General features: G+C 49.3%; 1 protein-coding gene across 3 annotated transcripts in view; it reads left to right on the top strand.

The window, feature by feature from the left end:
• The first annotated feature begins 22,258 nt into the window (after positions 1-22,258).
• The window catches only part of RPS14 (ribosomal protein S14), a 9,007-nt gene continuing 6,201 nt past the window's right edge, over positions 22,259-25,064 (top strand). The window contains exons 1-3 of one of the 3 annotated variants that reach the window (XM_024732261.1): positions 22,259-22,395; positions 23,260-23,410; positions 23,915-24,076. In XM_024732261.1, coding sequence (XP_024588029.1) covers positions 23,262-23,410; positions 23,915-24,076 — 311 coding nt within the window. In that variant the 5' untranslated portion in view covers positions 22,259-22,395; positions 23,260-23,261. Of the gene's footprint in view, positions 22,396-22,443; positions 22,598-23,259; positions 23,411-23,914; positions 24,077-25,064 lie in introns of those variants that run through there. The other 2 variants (XM_024732263.1, XM_024732262.1) reach the window with 2 other exon arrangements.

Below are 25,064 nucleotides of genomic sequence, written 5' to 3'. Positions count from 1 at the left end.
TTTCAAATCTTCAGTTACCGTTCACCAAGTTGGGCCCAAGGCCCTCCAGCTCACTGTTACCCAGAAAGCCTGCAAAAAGGCAAGACCCAGGCTCCACCCTGGGCATTGGCCTCCATGGGTCTAGGTGAAGCTGAGGACTCGCATTTCTAACCATACCCTGGGAGATTCTGAGGAAGACTGTCGAGGTGCCCTGCTCCTCCAACCCCTCAGGACCCACCCACACCTCCCAGAGCTTTGGGGACCTTCTATGTGCTGGTAACTTCCCCTGCCCACACCCCCTCCTCAGTCCAGTGTCCTCCCCACTGGCCACTTGACATGCTCCTTGGCTGCCCCAAGGTCCCCTTTATCCAACTCTGTAAACCAAAGGCTGAACTTCCAAACCTGCATCCACCCAAACCTGCTTCTCTCCCTCCTCCTATGTGTCCAGTTCACATGTCCAGTCCAGAAATCTGTCACCAGCCCCTGTCCCCACATCCCATCCATGAGCCAGGGCCACTGGTTCCGCCTCCAGTTTTCTGCTCTAACCCAACTCCATCCCTTCCTCTTCATCACTACCACCCTAGCCCAATCCAACATCTTGTCTCTGCCTCGGCATGTGTTAACAGCCCCTTCACTGCTCTCCCTCCCCCCCACTTTGCCTCCTCTAATGCAACCTAATCATGCCCATTTCTTAAAGCCACCAATGCCTTCCCATTGCTCTCAGGATAAATTCCCCACCTTGTTGTCCAGCCTTACCTCTTGTCCTAAGTGGTATGCCTGGCCTTCCCCTTTACCTGACTAATTCCTCGTTCAGAGTGTGGACTACTTGGGTTTGAATGCTGGCTCTGCCACTTAAAAGCTGTGTGACCGTGGGCCCGTTTTTTTTTTTTTAAAGTAAATTTATTTATCTTTTTTTTTTTGGTTCGTTGGGTCTTCGTTGCTGCAGGCAGGCTTTCTCTAGTTGTGGCGAGTGGGGGCTACTCTTTGTTGCGGTGGTGGGCCTCTCATTGTGGTGGCTTCCCTTGTTGCGGAGCACGGGCTCTAGGTGTGCAGGCTTCATTAGTTGTGGCACGGGGGCTCAGTAGTTGTGGCTTGCAGGCTCTAGAGCGCAGGCTCAATAGTTGTGGCGCACGGGCTTAGTTGCTCCACGGCATGTGGGATCTTCCTGGACCAGGGCTCCTACCCATGTCCCCTGCATTAGCAGGTGGATTCTTAACCACTTTGCCACCAGGGAAGTCCCTGTGGGCCAGTTTTTCAAACTTTCTGTGTTCATCTCTAAAATGGGATAATAGTCTGTACTTCCTAGGACAGTTGTGAGAATTAAATGAGTTAAACATGTAAAGCCCTCAGAGTGGTGTCTGTCACAGGATAAGCACTATTAAAATGTTAGCTAAATGGTTAATTTTTATCTTTGGGGTATCAGGTTAAATTTCATTTCCTCCTGGGGCTTTTCCTCTGTCCCTAACCCAGACCACTTCCTGGTCTACATGTCACCATCCCTCTTCATCATCCTTGTAGTTACTTGTCGGCTGCCTCTCTCTAGAGTGTAAGCTGTGTGTGAGCAGGACCACATTTGTCTCAGACACAGCTGAGCTCTGGAACCCCACACAGAGCTATAGGCACAGGGCAGGCAACCAGCACATATTTGCTAACTAAACAGATTAAATGAAAGTCAACAGATTCATCACAAAGAACACTGCCTCCCTACAACATGCCCATCCATGGTACTTCATTCATTTAGTCATTTGACATTGATTAGTACCTCTTTTTTTTTTTTTGGTTCGTTGGGTCTTCGTTGCTGCAGGCAGGCTTTCTCTAGTTGTGGCGAGTGGGGGCTACTCTTTGTTGCGGTGGTGGGCCTCTCATTGTGGTGGCTTCCCTTGTTGCGGAGCACGGGCTCTAGGTGTGCAGGCTTCATTAGTTGTGGCACGGGGGCTCAGTAGTTGTGGCTTGCAGGCTCTAGAGCGCAGGCTCAATAGTTGTGGCGCACGGGCTTAGTTGCTCCACGGCATGTGGGATCTTCCTGGACCAGGGCTCCTACCCATGTCCCCTGCATTAGCAGGTGGATTCTTAACCACTTTGCCACCAGGGAAGTCCCTGTGGGCCAGTTTTTCAAACTTTCTGTGTTCATCTCTAAAATGGGATAATAGTCTGTACTTCCTAGGACAGTTGTGAGAATTAAATGAGTTAAACATGTAAAGCCCTCAGAGTGGTGTCTGTCACAGGATAAGCACTATTAAAATGTTAGCTAAATGGTTAATTTTTATCTTTGGGGTATCAGGTTAAATTTCATTTCCTCCTGGGGCTTTTCCTCTGTCCCTAACCCAGACCACTTCCTGGTCTACATGTCACCATCCCTCTTCATCATCCTTGTAGTTACTTGTCGGCTGCCTCTCTCTAGAGTGTAAGCTGTGTGTGAGCAGGACCACATTTGTCTCAGACACAGCTGAGCTCTGGAACCCCACACAGAGCTATAGGCACAGGGCAGGCAACCAGCACATATTTGCTAACTAAACAGATTAAATGAAAGTCAACAGATTCATCACAAAGAACACTGCCTCCCTACAACATGCCCATCCATGGTACTTCATTCATTTAGTCATTTGACATTGATTAGTACCTCTCCTATAGTCTTCCTCACACCATCCTGGTGGGGGAGGAAAAGTAGAGGGACATAGAGATGAACATGACAGATGTGGCCCCTGTCCGCAAGGAACGTATGGTCTACTGCAGAGACAAACATGTAAATGCACCAGAAGATATGACGCAATGTAACCATGTTGTTATACTGGCCTGAAACAATCCTGCTTCCCAGGAGGTCTTTGGAACAGGAAAGTGAAAAGTAAATGAAAACAGACACTGTTGCCTACTTTAGCCCCTACCCCCAAGTCCTAGCAGGGTTGTCTATAACAGAGCAGGAAGGGTAGGTCCTGCCCCAAGGGCATTGAGATCACCCCCTCTTTCCCTGCCTGGAGACCTCCTATTCAGCCTTCAAGGCCCCACTTAAGCAGCACCTCCTCTGGGATGTCTTCCGGTTCCTGCCAGGGCTCTCTATGGGACTTCGTCACGGCTCTAGTGATTTTCTGGGACTATGGTGGGATTTGTCACAGAGAATCCAAATTTCATGTCATTTTCTTCTTAAAAAAGTAAAAGGTGATTCAATGAATGTGTAACTACATGTGATTTCACGGTTTGGACTTCAGTGGAGGCAGAAAATAGCCTCTGTCAGACCATGTGACCTGATTTGTGGTTTGGAGAACATGGTCACCGTAATTACAGCATTGACCACATGGTGTAACAGTTTCCTCTCTCCTCTCTCCTCTCTCTCTCTCTCTCTCTCTCTCACACACACACACACACACACACACAGTTCTTCAAGGACAGGGACTATTTGCTTCCTGGCAGACTTTGATATCTGTTAAGCAAATGAAGGAGAAAAATCTGTGAAATGGGCAGGTTATCCATGCTTCAGATGGACAATGGATATAAACTGTTCTGAAAAGCAACCAAAGACTGTCTGAGGTGGGGGATGGGAGTAATTAACAGCAATTAATTGCTTACTCTGGTGCATGCTACCTGCTTTCCGCCATTTGTTATTGAGCAGCCCAGAGAGTTGTAGCTCAGAGAGGTGAAGCAACTTTCCCAAGGTCACCCAGACAGGCGTGGCAGAGGAGGTTTCAAATCCAGCCCCACCTAACTCGAAGGTTAAGTTCTTAGCACTATTACTGCACCACCCAGTGCCCAGGGGCAGTGAGCCTCCAAACTGTGCAGGACCACCTGGGTTCTGTGCCCTAGTCCCCCGCTTCCACAGGGTTCGCCCACCCTTCCCTGTTGCGCCCCCACTTTCATCTACGCTGCTGCTGTCTGAAGAGCACTTGCAGCTGGTTTACAAAGCAGTCCCGTCTCTGGGGCCAGGTTTCCTGTTTCAGGCAGAACCCACCCAAGGATGTGTGTCCCGCCTTCCCCAGTCCTATTCCTCACTCCCAGGAGCTGCCTGGGCCAAGGACTCAGCTAGCACAATCCCTTGCACGTGCAGCACTCTTCCTGTGTTTTTGAAAGCATTTCCCAATTCTGTAAACCAATTCCCGGGGACTCCACAGCAGTCCTGAGGATTTTTCACAGTGGAGGCTTTTTCACACCCATTTGATGATGATGAGGCTTTTCCACCCCCAAAGGTGAGAAAATGGAGGTTTGGCCAAACCGTGGGAGATCCCCTCAGCTGATCAGAGAGCTGAGCTGCAGCTAAACACCATTTCAGACCACCGCCGCCTTCTTCCAAGTCCCTGGAAGGTTCAACTTGACCAAGAGAACGGAGACGAAGGGTGAAAGATCTTCGGAATCCTCACACAGAGAAGATAATAGCTTCTGCAAACAAATGTAAATCGGTTAATTTCCCTTTTTACTGTGTTGATTGTGATACGCTAATTACAACCTGGCGAAAGAAAAATACAGGCGTGTGTGTGGTCTCTAAATGCCGCTACCACAATAGGCTCAAAGTCCTCTGAGGGCAAGGCAGGGTCCGGGGCTCAGTTCCAGCCTGCTAATCTGGGAGCAGAATCCTCCTCATGTGAGGGCAGAAGCTAAGGGCGGCGGCGGAACTGTTCCTTCCCAAAACTCTCCAGAGGGGCTCAGCACTGGCCTTGCCCTCACCCCCAGGCCATTTCTCATCCACTCCTCCACTATCTGGCCTCCTCATTCTTCAGTTCTCTTCACTTGACCACCAGGAGCTAACTCCTTTTTTAAAAAATTGAAGTAAAGTTGATTTACAATATTGTGTTTGTTTCAGGTGTATAGCAAAGTGATTCCGTTATATATTATTTTTCAGATTATATTCCATTGTAGGTTATTATAAGAATCATATTGAATATGGTTCCCTGAGCTATACAGTAAATTCTTGTTGCTTATGTATTTTATGTATAGTAGTGTGTATGTGTTAATCCTATACTCCTAAATTCATCCTTCCCCCACCTTCTCCTTTGGTAACCATAAATTTGTTTTCTATGTCTGTGAGTCTGTTTTGTATACAGATTCATTTGTATTATATTTTTAGATTCCACATATAAGTGATATCATATGGTATTTGTCTTTCTCTTTCTGACTTACTTCACTTAGTATGATAATCTCTACGTCCATCCATGTTGCTGCAAATGGCATTATTTCATTCTTTTTTATGGCTGAGTAATATTCCATTGTGCATATATACCACATTTTCTTTACCCAGTCATCTGTTGATGGACACTTAGGTTGCTTCCATGTCTTGGCTATTGTAAATAGTGCTGCTATGAACATTGGTGTGCATGTATCTTTTTTAATTTAGAGTTTTCATTTTTTCCAGATATATACCCAGGAGTGAGATTGCTGGATTATATGGTAACTTTTTTTTTAGTTTTTTAAGGAATCTCTATACTGTTTTCCATAGTGGCTTCACCAATTTACATTCCCACCAACAGTGTAGGAGTGTTCCCTTTTCTCCACACCCTCTGCAGCATTTATTATTTGTAGACTTTTTGATGATGGCCATTCTGACTGGTGTGAGGTGATCCCTCACTGTGGCTTTGATTTGCATTTCTCTAATAATTAGTATAATTAGTGATGATGAGCATCTTTTCATGTGCCTGTCGACCATCTGTATGTCATCTTTGGAGAAATGCCTATTTAGGTCTTCTGCCCATTTTTAAATTGGATTGTTTGTTTTTTTGATATTGAGCTGTATGAGCTTGGAGCTAAATCCTTTTAACATGACTCAGATCAAAAGATTACATTCATCAAAGGCAGGGGGGACATTTCTCCTCAAGATTCCCATCAATTATTCCAGTTAATTCTCACCACTCCCATGGGGTAGGGGGTGGGCACCACAACCCCCACTTTCTAGTTAAAGAAAGTGTGGCTCAGGGTCCCAGCACCTCTGGCAAGTGAAGCAGGGAGGCTGGGCCAGGCCACCTGGTCTGGAGGTTGCTGTCCAGTTCTCCTGGGTCCCTGCACTCCTTACACATACCCAGCCCCCCTCATTCGTTTGCATTCTCCTCCTGGGCTACCTCGTCATCTTCGTTTATGATTCCTGAACTAATCCAAACTGCCTTTTTACAGATATGGAGACACTGAGGCCCAGAGAGGAACAGGGGTCTGCCCCCATCACCAGTGATGCAGCCGAGCTACGACGACCCTTCCCCATTGCCCAGCTGTGTGTGCATCAGAAGCTGAGAAGAAGGGGGCATCAGTAAGGCAAGGACTCCCAGGGTCAAGTCTAGACATCATTCCTGGGCCCTTGGAGATGTGCCAGCGTATGGGGGGAAGGGCAGTGTTGACCCCAGTGGGAAGTTGGCTCTGGAACTGGCATGGTGGCCAGACTCTTGTCTGGGGCTATCTGCTCCAACAGGCATGGAAATTCTTATCATTCCAAGGCCTCCTCTTCACACAGACCTGTCTGGGCTGGGTCTGTCCTGAGATGGAGCTGGGGTTGTGGGAGGGGGCAGGAGGCAAATGGCAGGGATACCGCCCCCCATTCACACACAACATGGTCACACTCATTCACTCATCCACTGCACACACCACTCACCCCACCCACCTCCCTTTCCCCCAACCTGCCCTCCTTCCAGTGCTTAAGAGCTCTGGAGCCAGGCTATTCTGTGTGGAAATCCGAGGTCAGCCTTCACTTACTGTCACCTAACGTGGCTTCAATTGTTTATTTGTAGAATGGGGATAATAGTACTTACGTCGTAGGGTTATTGAGAAGATTAAAGGAAATATTAGGAAGCCACTTAGCACCATGCCTGGCATAGCTATAGTTGTTACTGTTGTTTTATCTGGCACTCCCCTATAGCTCACTGGGGTTCCCCCTCTATTGTACATACACACCCCTCCCCAGAGGCCAACTCCCAGGCTGCCCTCAGCCAGCTGAGCCCACCCTCACAGCCCTACCGCCCGCCCTCTTACCCCTCTACTCCAGGCAGCCTGGGACCCTCAGGCCTGGGTACTGGCCACGTGTGCCCAGCATCCCTTCTGCCCAGAATGCCCTCCTCTCCACCTCTTCACAACTCTAACTACCCTCTCCTTTCCTTCAAGTCCCAGCTCCAGTCCCACTTCCTCTAGGACGCCTTCCCTGACTGACCTCTGATCTTCCTCCTCCGAATTGCTGAGGTGCTCTGAGTGAGTCATTGCCACTTAGTACTGCCTTGGAATTCCCGACTCGGTCAGTAAGAAAGCCTCTTCCTTCTTCCTCCCCACAATCTCTTAAAATTGAAAACAGCATTCTACAGGCATATTTGAAGCACCCTAAATCAACCTGCTGATTCCTGTGTCACCCCACATCCTAGCACCTGGAGTCACCCATCACACATCTTCCTAGAGCTAGGAACAGGGTGGGGCTCAGAGACCACGCAGTGCAGGCCAGTTACCCAGACAGACAAACAGAATACTCTACAAACTGGGAGAGGCTGGAAGGATCCTCACTCTGTCACTGGGGTCCGTCCCAGGAACAGTTCTGCTGAGGAATGGGGAAGCAGAGAGGGCCATCTGGAGCAGAGGCTCCCTGAAGCTCACCTGTAGGAACAGGTGTCGAGGTAGACCCTGCAGCCTGTAGAACAGTGGCCTGGGGGGAGAGGAGGGAGGGGCAGGACTCAGACTCCACACCTTTCATGGGGAGAAGGATGCAGACCTGTTCTGGGAGGCCCTGGAAGATGCTCTGGGAACCAACCATGAGGGTGGAAGAAGCTGCAGGAAGCAGATCCCACCCGACACCCAGAAACTCTAACCATTCCAAAAGCCCAGCAGCCATGGTGGCAGTGAGTTCTCCACTGGGAAGGTGGGGGGAAGGGGTAGGCAGAGGCTGGTCAGTGCTGGTCAGGGTGGGCTAGAGGATCCCTGCACTGGGTGGGAGAAGGATCAGGATTCTTCTCAGATTCTTTTAGGCTCTGAGAGTTAGTGTCTAAGACTCAAAGTCAGCTAGCAATGTAAAGATCTGGAAATCTGGTTCTAAAATTCTATTTAAAATTCTGAAATGAAATACATGAAATTAAAAATTTTCCAGTAGCCATGTTTTAAAAGCAAAAAAAAAAAAGGTGAAATTCATTTTAGTAATACATTGTATTTAACCCAATATATTTAAAATATTATCATTTTGACACATAATTAACATAAAGAAATTATTAATGAGATGTTTAAAATGCTTTCTTTTATACCAGATCTTCAAAATCCACTGTCCACTTTGTATTTTACACTGTCCGCTATGTAATTAATAAAAAGAAATTATTAATGAGATGTTTAAAATTCTTTCTTTTGTACCAAGTCTTCAAAATCCACTGTCCACTGTGTATTTTACATGTACGGCTCATCCCATTCAGAGTAGTCACATATCAAGGGCTCAATAACCACATGTGGCTAGTGGCTACAGTGTTGGATGGCACAGTTTGGAAACCTAAAATCTGTGACTCACTTGTCTGAAATTCTGGGATGCTGTGCCTCTGAGATTCTAGAATTCTGCAGTGTGCTCATGTTCTATAATGCTACAACTGTGATTCCACCACATTAAAATGTTGCCCCAAGCCTGCGTATGGAGAAGGCTTCTCCCCACATGTCTTTTGTGTGGAAAGAGATCTAGGCCCCTTCAAAGCCCCTGGGTTGGGGGAGAGGGGAGCAAGGAACGCTCCCCTCAGCTGCCTCCACCATCTGGCTCAGCCGGTGTTAGAGGGGTAGGTGTGCCCGTGTGACCAGGGCACTGGCCTCTCCACGTGGAGCTGCCTCTCCCACCATCCCTCCCGCTCGTCATTTCTCCATCCATGCACACAAGCCTGGCAGTGGGACTCCTGCCTTTGAGTCCTCCTGGGGAGGGGGCGTGACCCGGACCCCCAGCCTTGGTTTCTGTCCACTCTGGAGAGCATCTGCGGGGGGCTGCTGGAGCAGATGGAGCTGGGGAGTGTGGTTCAAATCCCAGATGGAAGCCCCTGAGGATGGAACTGGTCTCCATCTGCTCGAGCCTAGGGCCCAGAGACCCACCCATTGCACCTCAGAAGGTTCAGAGAGGTCCTGTGATATAGCCTGAACAATGCAGATAGGGAAAGTGAGGCCCAAAAGCAGAAGGGATTTCCCTCCCGGGCATAAGTCGAGTGTTGTGATCTGCCAGAAGGATGTCTCCTGCTTAGCCACGGGCCTCCTCTTCCTACTCTCAAACTCCCGGTTCCATCTCTGCCTGTGGGGAAAGTCAAGACGCAAACCTGGAATGGCAGGGTGTTAGCGAGGCTGCTGGAAGGCCCCACAGGGGTTGTATCCAGGCGGGTGACTTCTTGGCTTCGGGATGCTTGTGCAAGGCCCGGAGTGTCCTGCTTCCAACCAGGCTCTTCCCAGGCTCCTGCTGCAGCAGGCCCATAGGCCCTACAAAGGGTCCCGGCTATGGGCACTGGGGCACAGGCAGGAGTCTGGGTGAGGCAGAAGCTGGAGCTGGGTGGGGAGGGTCTCGGTTGACATCAATCAGCGTCTGCATCCGCTGGTATCCAGTTCTGTCCTCTATTTCAAAGTCCTTTCACAGCCACAGTCCCATTTATCCTCATGAGAGCCCAAGAGGAAAGGTGGGAGGGAGGATGTGCCATCAGCCAGCCCATCAACTCCCAGCACGAAGGCCATGCAGAGGGCCTGGTGCTGGAGCTTTGTTACTGTCCCACATTTCACAGGTGGGGAAACTGAGGCCCAGAGTGGGGCTATGACCTGTCTTGGACTATAGCGCCAGAGGGAGGCTGGGTCTAGGCCCCTGGGGAATCATTGGCTCAGCACCCATTCGGGGAGTACACCCACCCCACCCCCGCCCCCCATCCTGCTCCACTCCCAGGCACCCAGACGCTCTGCAGCTGAGGAGACAAAGATCAGCAGTTACCCGTAGTCATATTTTCCAGGCTGGGCTGCTTCCAGGGTGGGTTTCCCCTCGGAGGAAAACCCCAAGGTTGTTCTGCGTGGTCAGGAGAACCAGAGAGGAAATGACAAAAATCCTGCTACAAAGGGCCGCAGAAAACAGTCCGACCTTTGGCCTCTAGGGATCTGGCTCTGCCAACGTGGAGGCGCGGAGGTGGGGGGTAGGGGCGTGCTGCAGGAAGGTAGCCCTGGAATCCTGATTTGGAAAGGCATCAGCTTTGGAGTGAGGTGGACCTGGGTTGAGTCCCAGCACTGCTACGTAGTAGCTCTGTGATCTCATGTCTGTGACTTCAGCTGGGCTCTCTCCGCGGGGAACTGGCTGATACCCATCTCCGGGGCAGTGGGCGTCTGAGTGTACATCAACTAAGCCCATAGTTAGTTCTTGCTCAAATGCCCTTCCAAGAACTGATCAGTTTTCGGGGCCCCCATCAGCCATACTTCGCTGTCATAAAAATGCTCCATAAATATTTTTTGAATAAGCAAATGAATGAATGATTTTTGCCAGCCAAGAATATAGCAAAATATAGGGGAAGGCTTTGAACTAGTCTCTCCGGAGATCTGACAGATTCTGTCACAGCTCACGGGGTAGCCTCATTTTTTAAAGCCCTTAATAATAACTAACCTTTCTGAAGCATTCACTATGTGTCACGCTTTGTTAAGAACCTTAAGAGCACCTAGTTCTCCCAGCAACACTCTGAGAAGGTGTGACTATTATCCCCATGTTTCAGATGAGGAAACTGAGGCACAGAGAGGCTAAGTAACCCCGTGGTCACATTGCTGGTTTGCCGTAGCACCTAGACGTGGAGCCAGCCTTCCTGCCCCCAGACCCCATGGTTTTCACTTGCGGATGGCCGAGGACCCCTTTAGCTCTCCCTTCCAGGCTCCTCTGGCCAGGACTCCCGTCACGGAGGGCGCTCCCCTTCCCGGGCTAGTGCTGGTGCTGTTCAGGGCTTCCCATGGGTTTTGGAGGCTCCCGCAAATCAGCCTTTGGGGGTGTATGTGGGAGATGAAGTGGGAGCTCTACCCACTCCAAGATTGTCACCCCGGTCCTTTGTCAAAGATTAATTCTCACAGCTTTCTGGCTACTTCCTGCCCAGAGGGAGGCAGGAAGTAAGGCCACCTGGTACTTGGGCTCCAGCTCCTTTGTTTTCCTTTAGCTTATCCTCCCCCTCCCCTGCCCCAACTGTGGACCTTCCTCTTCCTTGCCCAACCTCAGACCTTGACCCTGAGGTTCACTCCCAGGCAGACTTTCCAGTGTGAGGACAAGAACTCAGGGCTGGGAATCCAGGGACTGGGTTCTATGTGCTGCCAAGAATGGGGGAGGCGGAGCCTATTTTCTCTCCGTGGAGGGGGCATATTTGGAGAAAACCTGCCCCAAGATGGGGGAGGTGGGGGTCGGGAATGTGCCAACAACTCACATGGGCACATCAGTTCTCAAAGAAGCTCCACAGTGAATGTGTGGGATCACCCTGACCACCCTGGTTAGAGATGAGTAGGTTTATTATCACCCCAATTTAACAGAAGAGGAAGCTGTGGCCCAGGAGGATTTAAGTGACTTGTTCATGATTATGCAGACATTTAGGGGCAGGAGCAAATGTTTACCCAAGTCTCCAGAGATTGTATGATTATAATAACTATTATTATTATTGCAAATATTTACCAAGCTCTGACTCTGCCAAGAACTTTCCTCTCATTACCTCTTTTAATCCTCTCAGAAATTCTAAGTAGTGATCCCCATTTTACAGATGAGGAAACTTGAGGATCAGAGAAGCAAATCACATGCCCAAAGTCCAGTTATTTGCATCCACTAGTCAGGGTGTGAAGGAGATCTGAACTCAAATCTGTCTGGCTTCAAAGTCTTAGGTCTTACAGGAAAGACAGGGCCACCTCCACCTGGGGTAGAGGAGTCACCTTATTTCCCAAAACAGGGCCTGGAGCAAGCCTGGCCTCACCATCCCCTGTTTAGGGTGCTGCTTTGGGCCTGGTGCACATAGCCCCTGGGAGCCCCTCCAGCAACGGGCCCTGGGAAATGTAGCAGGTACTGCAGGACTCTGGGACACGTTGGGGCCATGTCTGTGTGTGAGCAGCATACCTGGTCTAGGCCTACGTGACCCTGTGACACCCTCACAGGTGAGGTTGCACATGTGTACACACAAATTCCTTCCTTCCTTCATTTACCAAATGCTAGAGCACCAGTCTTCATACCTTCATATTTCTACAGACACTCCTGGGTTCTTTTTGTTTTTTTTTTTTTTAGACATTCACTTCATTTGCTGACCTCCCCAAGTAGGGACAGCTACATAATTGATGGGGCCCAGTACAAAATGGAAATGCAGAACCCTTTGCTCAAAAATTAAGAATTCAAAGACAGGGACAACAGAGCATTCAGTGATGCATGAGGCCCGGGTGAGTGCACAGGGGGCCTGCATACCCCAGCTCACCTTGGCCTCTTCCTCTGGGCCTCCCTTCCTGCCACCTCATCCTCCTTTCACATTCTCACAAGGTCCATGATCTTCTCCACTTTAGGGCTTTTGCAAAGGCTGTTCTCCCTGCCCTGAACACTTTTCTCAATCATTCTCTCATGAGGTCCTTCTCATTATTCAGCTCTCAGCCCAAACACCACCTCCTCAGGGATGCCCCCCTGGTCCTCCAGCCTCAAGTGGCCACCCACTTAGCTCTTCATCATATCTGCTGTTTATCCCTTCCGAGTGGGCATCAATCTGTGACCTCAAGTGTACTTGTCAGTTTACTGTTTATTATCCATCTTCCCCGGTAGAATGTCAGCTCCCCAGCGCAGGGTCGTGTCTGTCCTGGTCGGCACTGAATCCCAAAGGCCCAAGCCAGTGCTTGGCACACAGTAGATGTTCAATAACTATTTGTAAAACAGTGAATGAATGAATGGACATAGACACCCTTCCACCCCCCTCTCCCCGCAACATTGCCCCACACCCTCCCTGTGCACCCCAGATAAGCACAGGGGTTCTCCTTGAATGTCCTGGTGCTCCAGACATCCCAACACAGAAAGCTGATGATATCCAGACGGGCAGGTGGATCCCGAGGCCTTGAAATGAGGACAGACAGAAGAGGCGAGGCCTGGAGAAAAAGAAAAGAAGATAGAGGGAGGGAGGAGAGGGGAAGAAGGAGGAAAAGTGGAAAGAGAAAGGAAATGGAGCCAGAGGAAGGACAGAAGAGGTAGACAAAGAGGGGAGAACGCGTTGGGTTGGTGATAATCCCGTTTCTCCTCTTTATTAGTGAAACTAATAATTACTATTAATACCTGGCCCCTCCCTCGTCCCTTCATCCAGGCTGGTGGGGAAGTTTTGAAGATGAAAGTCTGGGGGCGCCTCTCAGATGCAGGTTTCAGGGCTTCAAAACCACTAATTAAACTTGGCAGCCCCTTCCAATTACCACCCCACACCCCCTCCCCTGGGACGCTCTGTCACCTGACTCAATGTCGGTCCAGGTGGGAATGCTACCTGGGCCTTGAGGGAGGCTCAGTAGCTGCAGCTGGGGAGTGGAGGGTGGGGATGTCGGCAGAGACAGTCATGGGGGAGGTGCTAGAAAGAGGAACCTCACACCAGGTGGCACTGAAACTCAGGAGCCCTGCTCCCAGCTGAAATTACAGCCCCATCCCAGAGGCTGCCCTCCCCCCAGTCCCACCCCAGGGTCTGTGTCTCTGGGCCCTGCCAGATGGCAGTGGGGGAAGTGCTACTGGGAAGGAAGATCTCACCAGGCAAAGAGGCAGAGTCGGCATGTCCAGCTCCTCCACGTGGCCTCAGGGCCACCCGGAGTCCTGGTCTCTCGTATCTTCAGAGGCCATTTCCTTGCACCTCCCTCAGAGAGGCCCCCCCTGCTCTCTAGCAGTCATGAGAGACATCAGCCCGGCTCCCCTGCACACCTGCAGCAATGGGACCCTCACTACCTCCCGTTACTGAGCTGCCTGGACTTTGGGCTCAGTGAGCTCATCCAATCCCTTGATATTAAATACAATCCAGAGGCTCCTGAAGTTACATCAGCAGCTTTCGACCTTTCCAACGAGCCCCAACTGCCTGCCCCATCTTTCTACTAGGATGTCACATTGGTGGCTTCAAAAATAACAGGGCCTGAGCTTGGTTCCCTCCCTCCACCCACGTCACGACCTCCCCAGGCTCTCCCACCTTGGGAAATGGACCCCCTGTCCACCCATTGCTCAAGCTTGGTACCTGGAATCATCCTCACTCCTGCATCCAATCCATCTGAAAATCCTACCAATTCTACCTCCAAAGTCGCTCTCAGATCTAGATATCGTCCTTCACCTTCACAGCTGCCATCGTGCTCCGAGCCATCAACGTCTCTCACCTGCGTGATCACCTTCACCTGAATCTCTAAACAAAGTCAGAGTGGACTTTGAAATACACAAATCACAACATGCCTGCCGTGCCCTGCTTAAAGCTCCTCTCCCTTCTCATGGTATGTAGGTTATAACACACACTCCTCATTCGCCAGGCTCCCGGCCTTCTGGATGATCTCACTTCTCTTCCCTCTCCTCGCCAGCCCCCCACCTCCATGCGGTCCGTCAGCTCTTTTCCACCTTGGCAGCTTTTGCACTGGCTTTCGCCTCTGCTCGAATGCTGTTTCTTCTGCAGGCCTCATGTCTGCACCTTCTCACACCCAAAGTCCTGTCCCTGCCCCTCTAAGTGTGAGCCCACCTTGTAACCTTCTCGGGTCCGCCTGTTTCCATAGCACTTACCATAATCTGTAATGTTATCGGCTGGCTTACTGGTATGATGTCTGGCTGTCTCCCCCACTAGACTGTACCTTCATGTCTACACTACTCATTGCTTTATCACTCACCAATGCCTAGCACGGTGCCCGGCACATAGTAGGTGCTCAACAAATATGCTAAATGGATAAATGTCCAGGATCCGTAACCTGGTACCACCAGCCCATTGGGTCCTGTTCTTCCATTTGGGGTGACTCAGAACAGGTCCTGCCACGTGGCAAAGAGCACAGGGGCCCAGATCCGTCCTAGGAGGCCTGGTGGCGATCTCTGTCCACTTACTCCACTCTGCACCAGCCGAGCGACCTTGGGCTCATCCCCAACCTTCTTCTGCCCCAGCTTCCCACTCTGGAAAATGAGTATAATAATCTGAGCTCCTGGGGGTGTGATGAGGCACTAAGGGAGAATGTACACCAAGGCCACATCACAACCACGTCCCAGGTGGACGTCCTGGAAGAAGCGAAGATTTACACACACACACTCACTCACTTACACTTACATTCCCTAACCAACCTTGGGGCTCAGAAACTACAAAGCTAACTCCCCGGCCCTCCTCACCCCAGTATACCAGCCCCAGCCAAGGCCTGTCCTTCCCCCAGGAGCGTGGTGATCCGGCGCCATCTAGCGGGCACCTAGGCGAGAGCCGGCATTCCAGCCCTCCCTTCCACTCCTCAGGGTGGGTGGGGCAGCTCCCTGGGACCCTGCCCTGACCGTCCTCACCAGGCAGAAGCAGGCCTAGAAACAGAGGCGCTGCCCATCAGGGCCCTCGGCCTCTCCCCAACTGCATAAAGTCCTAACCCTGAACCGCTGAAGGCCCACCTCCCCAGTCTTGGAGCTCACCTCCCACCATTCCTTCCCCTCCAGCCATACAGAACCTTCCCACAAAAGATCCTGAATAATCCAAGTTTTCCTCTTATCTCAGCCTGGGGGTTCTCCCCACCCTCTTCTCCCTGTCCTGGCTGACCACTACTACCACTCTGCACCTCTACTTGAATGGCACCTGCCTAGAGGCCCCTGACCAAGCTAAATCTGCCCTCGGTTGCCCCATGGGCCTCCTCACCCCATGTTGCTAAACTAGATCCACACACTGTGTTTCTTGCCCCCATTCCTCCTTAGACAAAGACATTGATAGCAGACCCTGTAACGCTCCCCTCTGCATGCTAAGTGCTGAGAGAGTCTGGGGCCCATAAGCTCAGACTGCGGGTGAGTTCTGTAAAAATCCGAAGCAGGGGAATCCCCTGGTGGTCCAGTGGTTAGGACTCTGGGCTGTCACTGCAGAAGGCCTGGGTTCAATCCCTGATTGGGGAACTAAAATTCCACAAGCCCTGCAGTGTGGCAAAAAAAAAAAAAATCTGAAGCAGGCGGGTCACAGCCTGTGGAAGATGGAAACTGAGGGGTTTCAGGAAGGATTCAGGGTGCTTCTTCAGGCTGGGCCCCATCTTCAAGCCCCAGAACCCACTAAGCTGCCGTTAGTCTCTGACCTCTGGCTATGTTTCTCTGGTGAGCTAACTCACCCTCTCTGGGCCACAGTTTCTTCTCCCCACTCTCCCCTTGTGCGCTCATGCAGAACTTCCTTCCAAGGGATGAAGCCCATGGGCAAATTAAAATATGAGTTGTTGCTAAGAATGGGAAGTATGGGGCCTTCCAGGCTGTCCTTGAGGGTGCAGGAAAGGGTCTGGATTTCTCAAGGCCAATTCTCTGTTCTCCCTTCATCCACTCAACAAATACGTAAAAAATGCCTGGATCCGAGATTAAAAGTACTGGGGCTCTGGAGTCAGATTGTCTGGGCTCCGATCCTGGCACCACTGCTGATGGCTGTTGGCTGCTTGTTTCCTTAGCTGTAAAATGAGGGGGATAAAAATTTCTGTCTTACAGGGTTATCGAGAGAATTCAATGAGAGGATATACGCAACTCAGTACGGGCTCTGGTCTGTCGTAAGGGTTCAATGTGAGGGCTATTGTTGCTACCACTATTCACGGAGCAACTTCGGTGTCAGGTCACTGATCTCACACTGCATCTCTCCTCCACGCCACACCTAGGGCCTCCCTTGTCTCCTGCACTCCGGTCCCTATGGGCCCTGGGCAGACCCTCCCCCAGTTCGCCGTCAGACTCCTCCTCAACGCCTTAAGGCCTTCGGATGCCCTCAGGAATTCCAGAACACCTGCAGTGGAACCTCCTCTCTCCCAGTCTTTTCTCTGAACGCTTCCGTCTCGCCGTAGGAAACCCGCTCTCCCATGAGGATGCTGCGTTCCCCTGCAGACCTCCCAGTGGCTTCTCCTTTCTCTTCCATAGCCCATGGACAGGAGAAAAAAGGGGGAGAGTGGAGGGAGAAACCACAGGCAGTTGTCCTCCTTGCCCCTCACTGTCCCTTTCAGGCTGTCTGTGTTCCCACCTCCCTAAAGGATGCCCGTTTTGAATCTCGTCTCCACCCTGCAGCACCCATGCCTTCCCCTGGGAGCAGATGTCTACCAGCCTCTGGGGCACAGCCTCCCGTCTTTGAGGGCTTGCCCCTGGCCTCAGTGTCACTCTCAATCAGTTTGTTCCTGTTGTAGCTCTTGGTCATTCCAATATTCACAGAGATGCTGCTGCCATCGCCTTGGCCTCTGGTCCATTGACCTGTTCCTATTGATCTTGTCCCCCCCTCCCCCCGCCCATGTCAGCCACTCACTGCCATGGTCTGAAACTCCTCCCCAAACCATTATCTCAATCTCACGCCCCCTGTCCCTGATCGCCAGCTCAAAGTATCAGCTGGTACCTGGACTTCAGCCATCCCTTACCCCAATGGGACCTCGAATCCATTGTTCCCACCACCTTTCTGCTCCCCCTCACCCCCTTGATGCTCTCACTACCCCAATTACCCCTGCTCAGTGGCGATAATCATTCCTGTACATTCAGCCTCCAATCCCCTGCTCTTCTCTCAAATTGTCTTCTCTTGGCAAAAACCACAACCCTGGTTAAATCCAGCCCTCTGCCTACTCCATGCCTGCGTCCATGCAGCAGAATATGGCTGGAGAAAACGTCCAGTGGACCCTTAATGCTGCCCTGGAATCACCCCCTAGTCCCCTAGCTCTTGGTGAGGTTTCAAACCTTCTCTCCACCTTCAATCTTCAATATCCACCCACCCCCAGCCTCACAGCTGTTCGCCTCCTACTTCCCTGACGAGAACGTTCTCAAGCTCCCACTCCCAAGTGTGCTTACCCTCCAGCATCTCCCTACTCCCCGTTTGCACAGATGTGCTATCCACGCTCCTATCTAAAGCTGCTACCTCCATCTGTGCACTAGAGTGGGTCACCTCTTCCTGCTCAAGGACATGGCACCATCATCAACTTTTTTCAGTCTCTACTAGACCATTCCCATTGGTATACAAATATCTGTTACTGATGCAATCTTAAAACAGAAAAGAGCCTCTTGATCCTGCTTCCTCATTCTTCTGCCCTTTTGCACACCTTTGCAGCAAAACTCAAGTGCTGTCTATACCTCCCTTCCTCTCTTGAATCTGCTCCATTCAAGCTTTTGCACTCCCCTCCCCCGACCCCTGCCACACACACCTTGACCTCTTGCCAAGGTCCCCAGTGGCCTCCAAGGTGCTACATAAGCGGTCATTCTCAGCCCTTATCTTACTTTACCTCTCAGCATGTGGACACAGCTGGCTGCTCCCTTCTCCTTGATTCCCTTTCTTCACCCGGCTTCCCGGATACCCCCTCTCTTGGATTTCCTCCCATCTCACTGCTCCCCGCTGCTTTCTCCTTGGCTATCTCCTTCTTGTCCCCACGCTTTAAAGCTCTGTCCTTGTACCTCTTCTCTATCTGCACTCAGCCCCTGGGTGGTCACAAGCAGTCTCATACCATCTAGATGCTGAAGACTCCCAAATTTACACCTCCAGCCGAGACCCTCTCCTCAATTCCAAACTCATCTACCCCCAAAACCTCGTTGACACCTCCACTTAGATATACAATAGACATCTCAAACTCAGGCCTAAGACTGAACACCTAATCTCCACCTACCCCCCCAAATTTACTCCACCCTTGGCCTCGCCACCCCAGCTCATGGTGACTCTGGAGTTAATTTTTTTTTAAATGTATATTGAAACTTATGTCTTCATTGGGCACTTACTCAGTGCCAAGCTCTGAGATACAATAATAATGGCACAAAGCTAAGACTTGAAAACTGGGTAGGAATTACCTAAACAAAGGCAAAACGAATGGTCTGGGTGGGGAACATGTATACACAAAGGTCCTGGGGTGGGAAGGCACTTGGAGAGCTGAAGGAATTAAAAACAGCTGGGGGGGCTTCCCTGGTGGTGCAGGGGACACGTGTTTGTGTCCCGGTCCGGGAGGATCCCACATGCCGCGGAGCGGCTGGGCCCGTGAGCCATGGCCGCTGAGCCTGCGCGTCCGGAGCCTGTGCTCCGCAAGGGGAGAGGCCCCAACAGTGAGAGGCCCGAGTACTGCAAAAACAAACAAATAAACAAACAAACAAAAACAGCTGAGGCATTGTATGTGAGGGAGGAGGGATGGGAGATCAGGCTGGAGGAATTGCAGGAACCACTTTCTGCGGGCTCTTACTTCGCAGTTGCCTTGTCTGTTTTTCCCATCCCACCCAAACCTATGCGCTATCAGTACTGTGAGCACAGGAAACATATCTACCACCACCCCTCATAGGTGATTCATTCATTCAGTAAATACTTACTGATCACCTAGTAGGTATCTGGCACTGTTCTAGATACTTGGGATACATCAATGACCGGAATAGATAAATATCCCTACCAACTTGGAGTTTACATTCTGGCAGGAAAGGCAGGCTTAGTACCTAAGTAAATGTCCTATTATGTTAGAAGATGACCAGTACTATGAAAGAAGAAGAAGTCAAGCAAGGTAAAGGGTATAGGGGTCTGAGGAAAGGGGTGGGGCAGGTGCAGAATTAAATGGAGAGGGCAGGGTAGCCTTGTTGAGGAGATATTTGAGCAGAGGCATGAAGGAGGAAAGGGAGCAAGCCTTTCCATTATTAGCGATAATCTAAGGGAAGATTATTACTGGAAGAGGGAACAGCATGTGCAAAGGCCCAAAGGTGGAAACACCACTGACATATTCTAGGAAGAGCAAGGAGGCTGGTATGACTGGAGTAGAGTTAGTGAGGGGAGACGGGTGGGTGACACGGGGATGTAATGATGAGAGAAAACGGGTGGTGGGGGCAGATTATATAGGCCTTTAGGTCATTGTAAGGATTTTGGCTTTTGCTTTGACTGAAGCCATTTGGAGGGTTTTGAGCAGAGGCCTGACAGAATCTGACTCATGTTTTAATAGGATCAGTATGGATGCTCTGTGGAGGATAGTCTCTCAATGGTGGTGGCATGAGGGACTAAAGTAGAAGCAGGGGTCACAGTTAAGAGGTGAAAGATAACTGGTACCTGAGACCAAGGTGGCATTAGTTGGGAGAGAAGGAAATGCTCAAAATTTGGTTATATTCTGAAAGTAGATCCAACAGGATTTCCTGGTAGATTAAACATGGGACATGAGAGAAAGGGCTGTCAAAGAAGACTCCTCTAATCCAAAGCAGGAACTTACTCCACACTGCTCCAGACTCAGCTAACAAACCTCCTTCACTGGGGAACTCAGTGATCGAGAACAAAAAAGGTTTTTCTTTCAAAGAATATAAACAGACAATTCACAAGAGAGACGCAAATGCGCAAAACAATCCATAAAGAGGTGTCTGACCTTGTTAATTATGGAATAAATACAATACAGCAAGGAGACAGATTTAGTTTCTCAGTTTAGCAGAAGTGAAAATTGATATCAACTTTCTGGAGGGCAGTTTAGCAACAAATATCAAAACTTAAAATATATGTTCCTTTTGACTGCTGGTAGTTTACCCAAGGAAGGAATATCACAAGTGTGTTGCTGACACTTTTGTTTACATTTGAAAATTCTGGAAATAACTTAAATGTCCTACAATAGAGAACTGACTAAATAAACAATGGTACAGCTATAGAGAGGAATATCATATAGTAATAAAAAGTAATGCAATACAGGTATTCCTGGTTGCTTGCAAAGAAGAGGATTGAGTTGCTGGGGACGGAAATGACAGGAGTAGGGTTTTTGGGGTTTTTTTTGTTTTTTTGGAGTAGGGTTTTTTAAAACATACTTTTTGATAACTGCAATTTTTAATTTGTGTGAATACATGTAATATTCAAAATAATAAATGAAATTTGAAATATCTGTAAAAAAAGTATTGTAAATCTCTATTAGTTGTTACGGGAGGATGTCCACAATGTTGAGTGAGAAAAAGAGTTACCAAATGGCATATAGAATACAATTTCATTTACATGAGATTGTATATTACATACTAAAAATATACGTATAGATATAAGTATAGAAATTTATTTCTGGAATGATGCTCCAATTTAATAATAGTGGTATCTCTAGAAGAAAAAATTTAGAGATGATTTTTACTTTTTTGCTATATACTTTTCTGTATTGTGTGGATTGTTTATAATGAGCATGGATTTTTTTTTTTATACTATCAGGGGAAAATATTTTAAGGTTATTTTCATATGATCCAGCAATCCCACTCCTGGGCATATATATCTGGAGAAGACCATAATTTGAAAAGATACCTGAACCCCTATGTTCATAGCAGCACTATTTACAATAACCAAGACATGGAAGCCACCTTCGACAGAGGAATGGATAAAGAAGAAGTGGTACGTGCATACAATGGAGTGTTACTCAGCCATAAAAAAAGAACGAAATAATTCCATTTGCATCAACGTGGATGACCTAGAGATTATCATACTAAGTGAAGTAAGTCATACAGAGAAAGACAAATATCATATGCTATCACTCATATGTGGAAAGTATTTTTTTAAAAAATGATACAAATGAACTTATTTACAAAACAGAAACAGACTTACAGACATCGAAAACAAACTTATGGTTACCAAAGGGGAAACGTGGTGGAGTAGGGATAAATCAGGAGTTTGGGATTAACATACACACACTACTATATATAAGATGGATAAGCAACACAGGTCTACTGTATGGCACAGGGAGCTCAGTATTCTGTGATAACCTATATGAGAAAAGAATCTGAAAAAGAATGAGTATATGTATATGTATAACAGAATGACTTTGCTGTACACCTGAAACTAACACAACATTGTAAATCAACTATACTCCAATAAAACTTTAAAAAATAAAATAAAATCGCTTTCTTTAAAAGGGAAGTCAAAACAGTATCTATTTGATAATGTGGTGAGGATTAAATGAGGCAATGCATATGAATCGCTTATCCCAGGCTGGTATACAATGCTAAGTATTGAATAATTTATTCTTATTTTGCCAAGTACACAGAAGTTGAAAGTCTACGATCACCGTGGTTTCGTTGTTGTTGTTCACCTCCACACCACGAGGGGCGCTGCCGCCCCCAGGCTGACCAGGCTCAAGGTCAGGGAAGTCTGTCTAGCCGCGGTCGCCGCCATCTTAGGACACAGGCCTTCCACCGTGTGTGGCTGCTTCGTGCAGTCTTAGAAGCAGACCCGCTCGCCAAGACACCCAGCCTCTTACCTCCTTAGGCGCTCCTTTAAGTAAGCTGTATTCTCGAGGGCGTTTTAATCTCCTTGGAAACGCTAAAATCGGCGTCTTCCGGGAGCCGGCCTCGCCCCGTGACCGCAGACGTACACTTCCGGGGACACGTGCGTGACCCGTCGCCCCGCCCTCTCCCTCTCTTTCTTTCTGGTGGCTGATTCTGAATAAGACGAGTAGGTAGGAACCCTGGGCGAGGAAAATCGGGTGGCATCCTGCGGCACGGGGACCCGCCGGGGCCGGGGCGTGGGGCTGGGGTCTTTCCGTGGAAGGCAAACCAAGTGCCGGGCGAGAGGAGCTCGGCGGGCCGACCCAGACTCTGGTTCGCGTCCCGTCTCGGGAGGCAGCGGTCTTGCTTCAGGGAAAAGCCGGTAAAGCAGGGGTGAGTTCGGGTCTAGCCTCGAAGGCATAGGCCCCGCGCCACGACCACACTTGCGCTGAAAAGGCAGCACAGCATGGTTGATTGGGAAAGGAGCGGGAAATTTAGTCTGTTGTGATCTCCCACCATTACCCCACCAGCTTTTACGTAGGCGGTCGCAGGCCGGTCCCCTGATTTCTAGTTTGTTTTCGATCTGGAAAGTAGGAATAGTCGTGCGAATTCCGTGGGGATGTAGTGAGGATTCCAGAGGGGAATGCAGAAAAAGGCCCTTCGTTAGGTGTTTCCTAAATCTGAGTGACTGCTAAGTCGGGCACGTTTTAATTTCTGGGCGCTCAGGGCAGGTTTCTCAAAGCCAGAAATTAGGGGAAGGCTTAATTTCTCCTAACATCAGTGTTTGTTGAGCATCTACCGTGCGCCTATTGCCGCTGCAGGCCGAGACGAGGGACGTTCAAGTCTTGGCACGGTGGGCTGGGAGGTGCAGGGCAGGGTTAGCCTCCAGCAAGCGACACCTGGAAATCCTGAGCGCTGGCGTGTTCGCGGCGTGGGGCGGGAGAGCAGGTGCCGGCGTGTCCCGCGCACCTTTCTCGGGGGAGCAGTTATTCCCAGAGAAGTAAACCTTGGGGTTTTCTGTCGTTAACACTGGGATTTTTTTTTCTTTCCTTAAGAAATGGCACCTCGCAAGGGGAAAGAAAAGAAAGAAGAACAGGTCATCAGCCTTGGTCCTCAGGTGGCCGAAGGAGAAAATGTATTTGGTGTGTGCCACATTTTTGCATCCTTCAATGACACTTTCGTCCATGTCACCGATCTTTCTGGCAAGTGAGTACCTACGTGGCGAGGCCCAGGACCCAATTAACAAGGGTTGGGGTTAGAAACGACCCTGGAACTGGGTGGCAGTTTAAGGGGATCTCTTGAAATAATTGTTGTAAAATGTTCAAATAAGGATATGTTCTTGGTTGATGAGTCCACAGATGGTGCGATCTCCTAGGTACTGGAGTTCTGAGAGAGAAGGAGACATTTTGTGCCCTTATGGGCTTACAGCATGGGGACCTCATATGTAACATGAGGAGGAATTACTCATGGAGTAATAGGAGGATTAAATGTAAAAGTACATGTAAATCGTCGATACAGAGCTTAGTTATCTAGGATCTGAACCCCATCAAGGCAGAGCCCATGGCAGTCTTGTCAGATCAGGATGCATGTTCAATTGACTTTCATTCTCTGCCCAACCTGAGTAGTAGTGCTTTTTATTCATTAGGATGTGGTATGCACTCTGAATCCTTGTTGGGTAGGAAAGAAAGGACCCTGTGCATTTGTCCCCAGGGAAACCATCTGCCGTGTAACTGGTGGGATGAAGGTGAAGGCTGACCGAGATGAGTCATCTCCATATGCTGCCATGTTGGCTGCCCAGGATGTAGCCCAGAGGTGCAAGGAGCTGGGCATCACTGCCCTCCACATCAAACTCCGGGCCACAGGAGGAAATAGGTAAGGCTGGGGCTGGGCAGTGAGGTCACTGGGCTTGGGCAAGACATCCTAGGTGTGTACATAATTAATACAGGCATACATCAAAGATGCTGTGGGTTTGGTTCCAGGCCACTGTGTTAAAGCAAATATATCAGTAAAGCAAGTCACGTGAATTTTTTGTTATCCCAGCATGTATAAAAGTTACATTTACACTGTATGTAGCCTACTGAGTGTGTAGTAGCATTTAAAAAAAAAAAAACAGTGTACATAACCGTAAGTTAAAAATAATTTGCAACTAAAAAAAATTTCTAACCATCTGACAATGAAGGGTTGCCATAAGCCTTCAATTTGTTTTTTTAAAAAAGGCATGATCTGTGAAGTACAGTAAAATGAGATATGCCTGTAACTGCTTCCTGCACCCTCCCCTGCGCCAACTTACTGTGTTAATTGAGCACTCAGAGCATACGAGGTACTGTGTTCGAAGTACTAGAAGAGAGTGATGGGGGACAATAGATACGGTCTCCATCCTCTTACGTGGCTCTTAGGCTGGTGGAGAGTCAGGCTTTAAGCAGCATAGAGCAGGGGAGCATGTGGTTTCTTTTTGCAGCAAGTGCTGGGAAGCAAAAATGTGTCAAGGATGGGTTGGTAATAAAGTTTAAACTAAGACCTAATGTTGTGGTTAGAAGTCAGTCCAGTGAAGGAAGGACAGGGGAGAGTATTCCAGCCAGGAACGACTGGAAGGAAAAGGTCTTGGGGTGGAAATGAGCTTGGCACATCTGTGGACAAGAGTGGCATGAGGTGTGGTAAGATAGGAGCGGGTGAGGTCCTGCTGGGTCTTGAAGAACCTGGTTAAGATTTGGACTTGGGCTGGGGGCGGGGGGGCATGAAAACTTGTTAACAGTAATGACCTGTTGAGGCTGGGTTGTATGATATTTATTTTATTGTTGTTATTTGTCTTTTTTTTTTTTTTTTTTTTTTTTGGGAGTACGGGGGCCCCCCCCTTTTTTGG

Source organism: Neophocaena asiaeorientalis, unplaced genomic scaffold (genome assembly GCF_003031525.2).
Source record: "Neophocaena asiaeorientalis asiaeorientalis breed wild unplaced genomic scaffold, Neophocaena_asiaeorientalis_V1.1 scaffold964, whole genome shotgun sequence".
NCBI classification, from domain to species: domain Eukaryota; kingdom Metazoa; phylum Chordata; class Mammalia; order Artiodactyla; family Phocoenidae; genus Neophocaena; species Neophocaena asiaeorientalis.
Note: the sequence above shows the minus strand (reverse complement) of the source record. Positions and strands in the feature narration are given on the sequence as shown.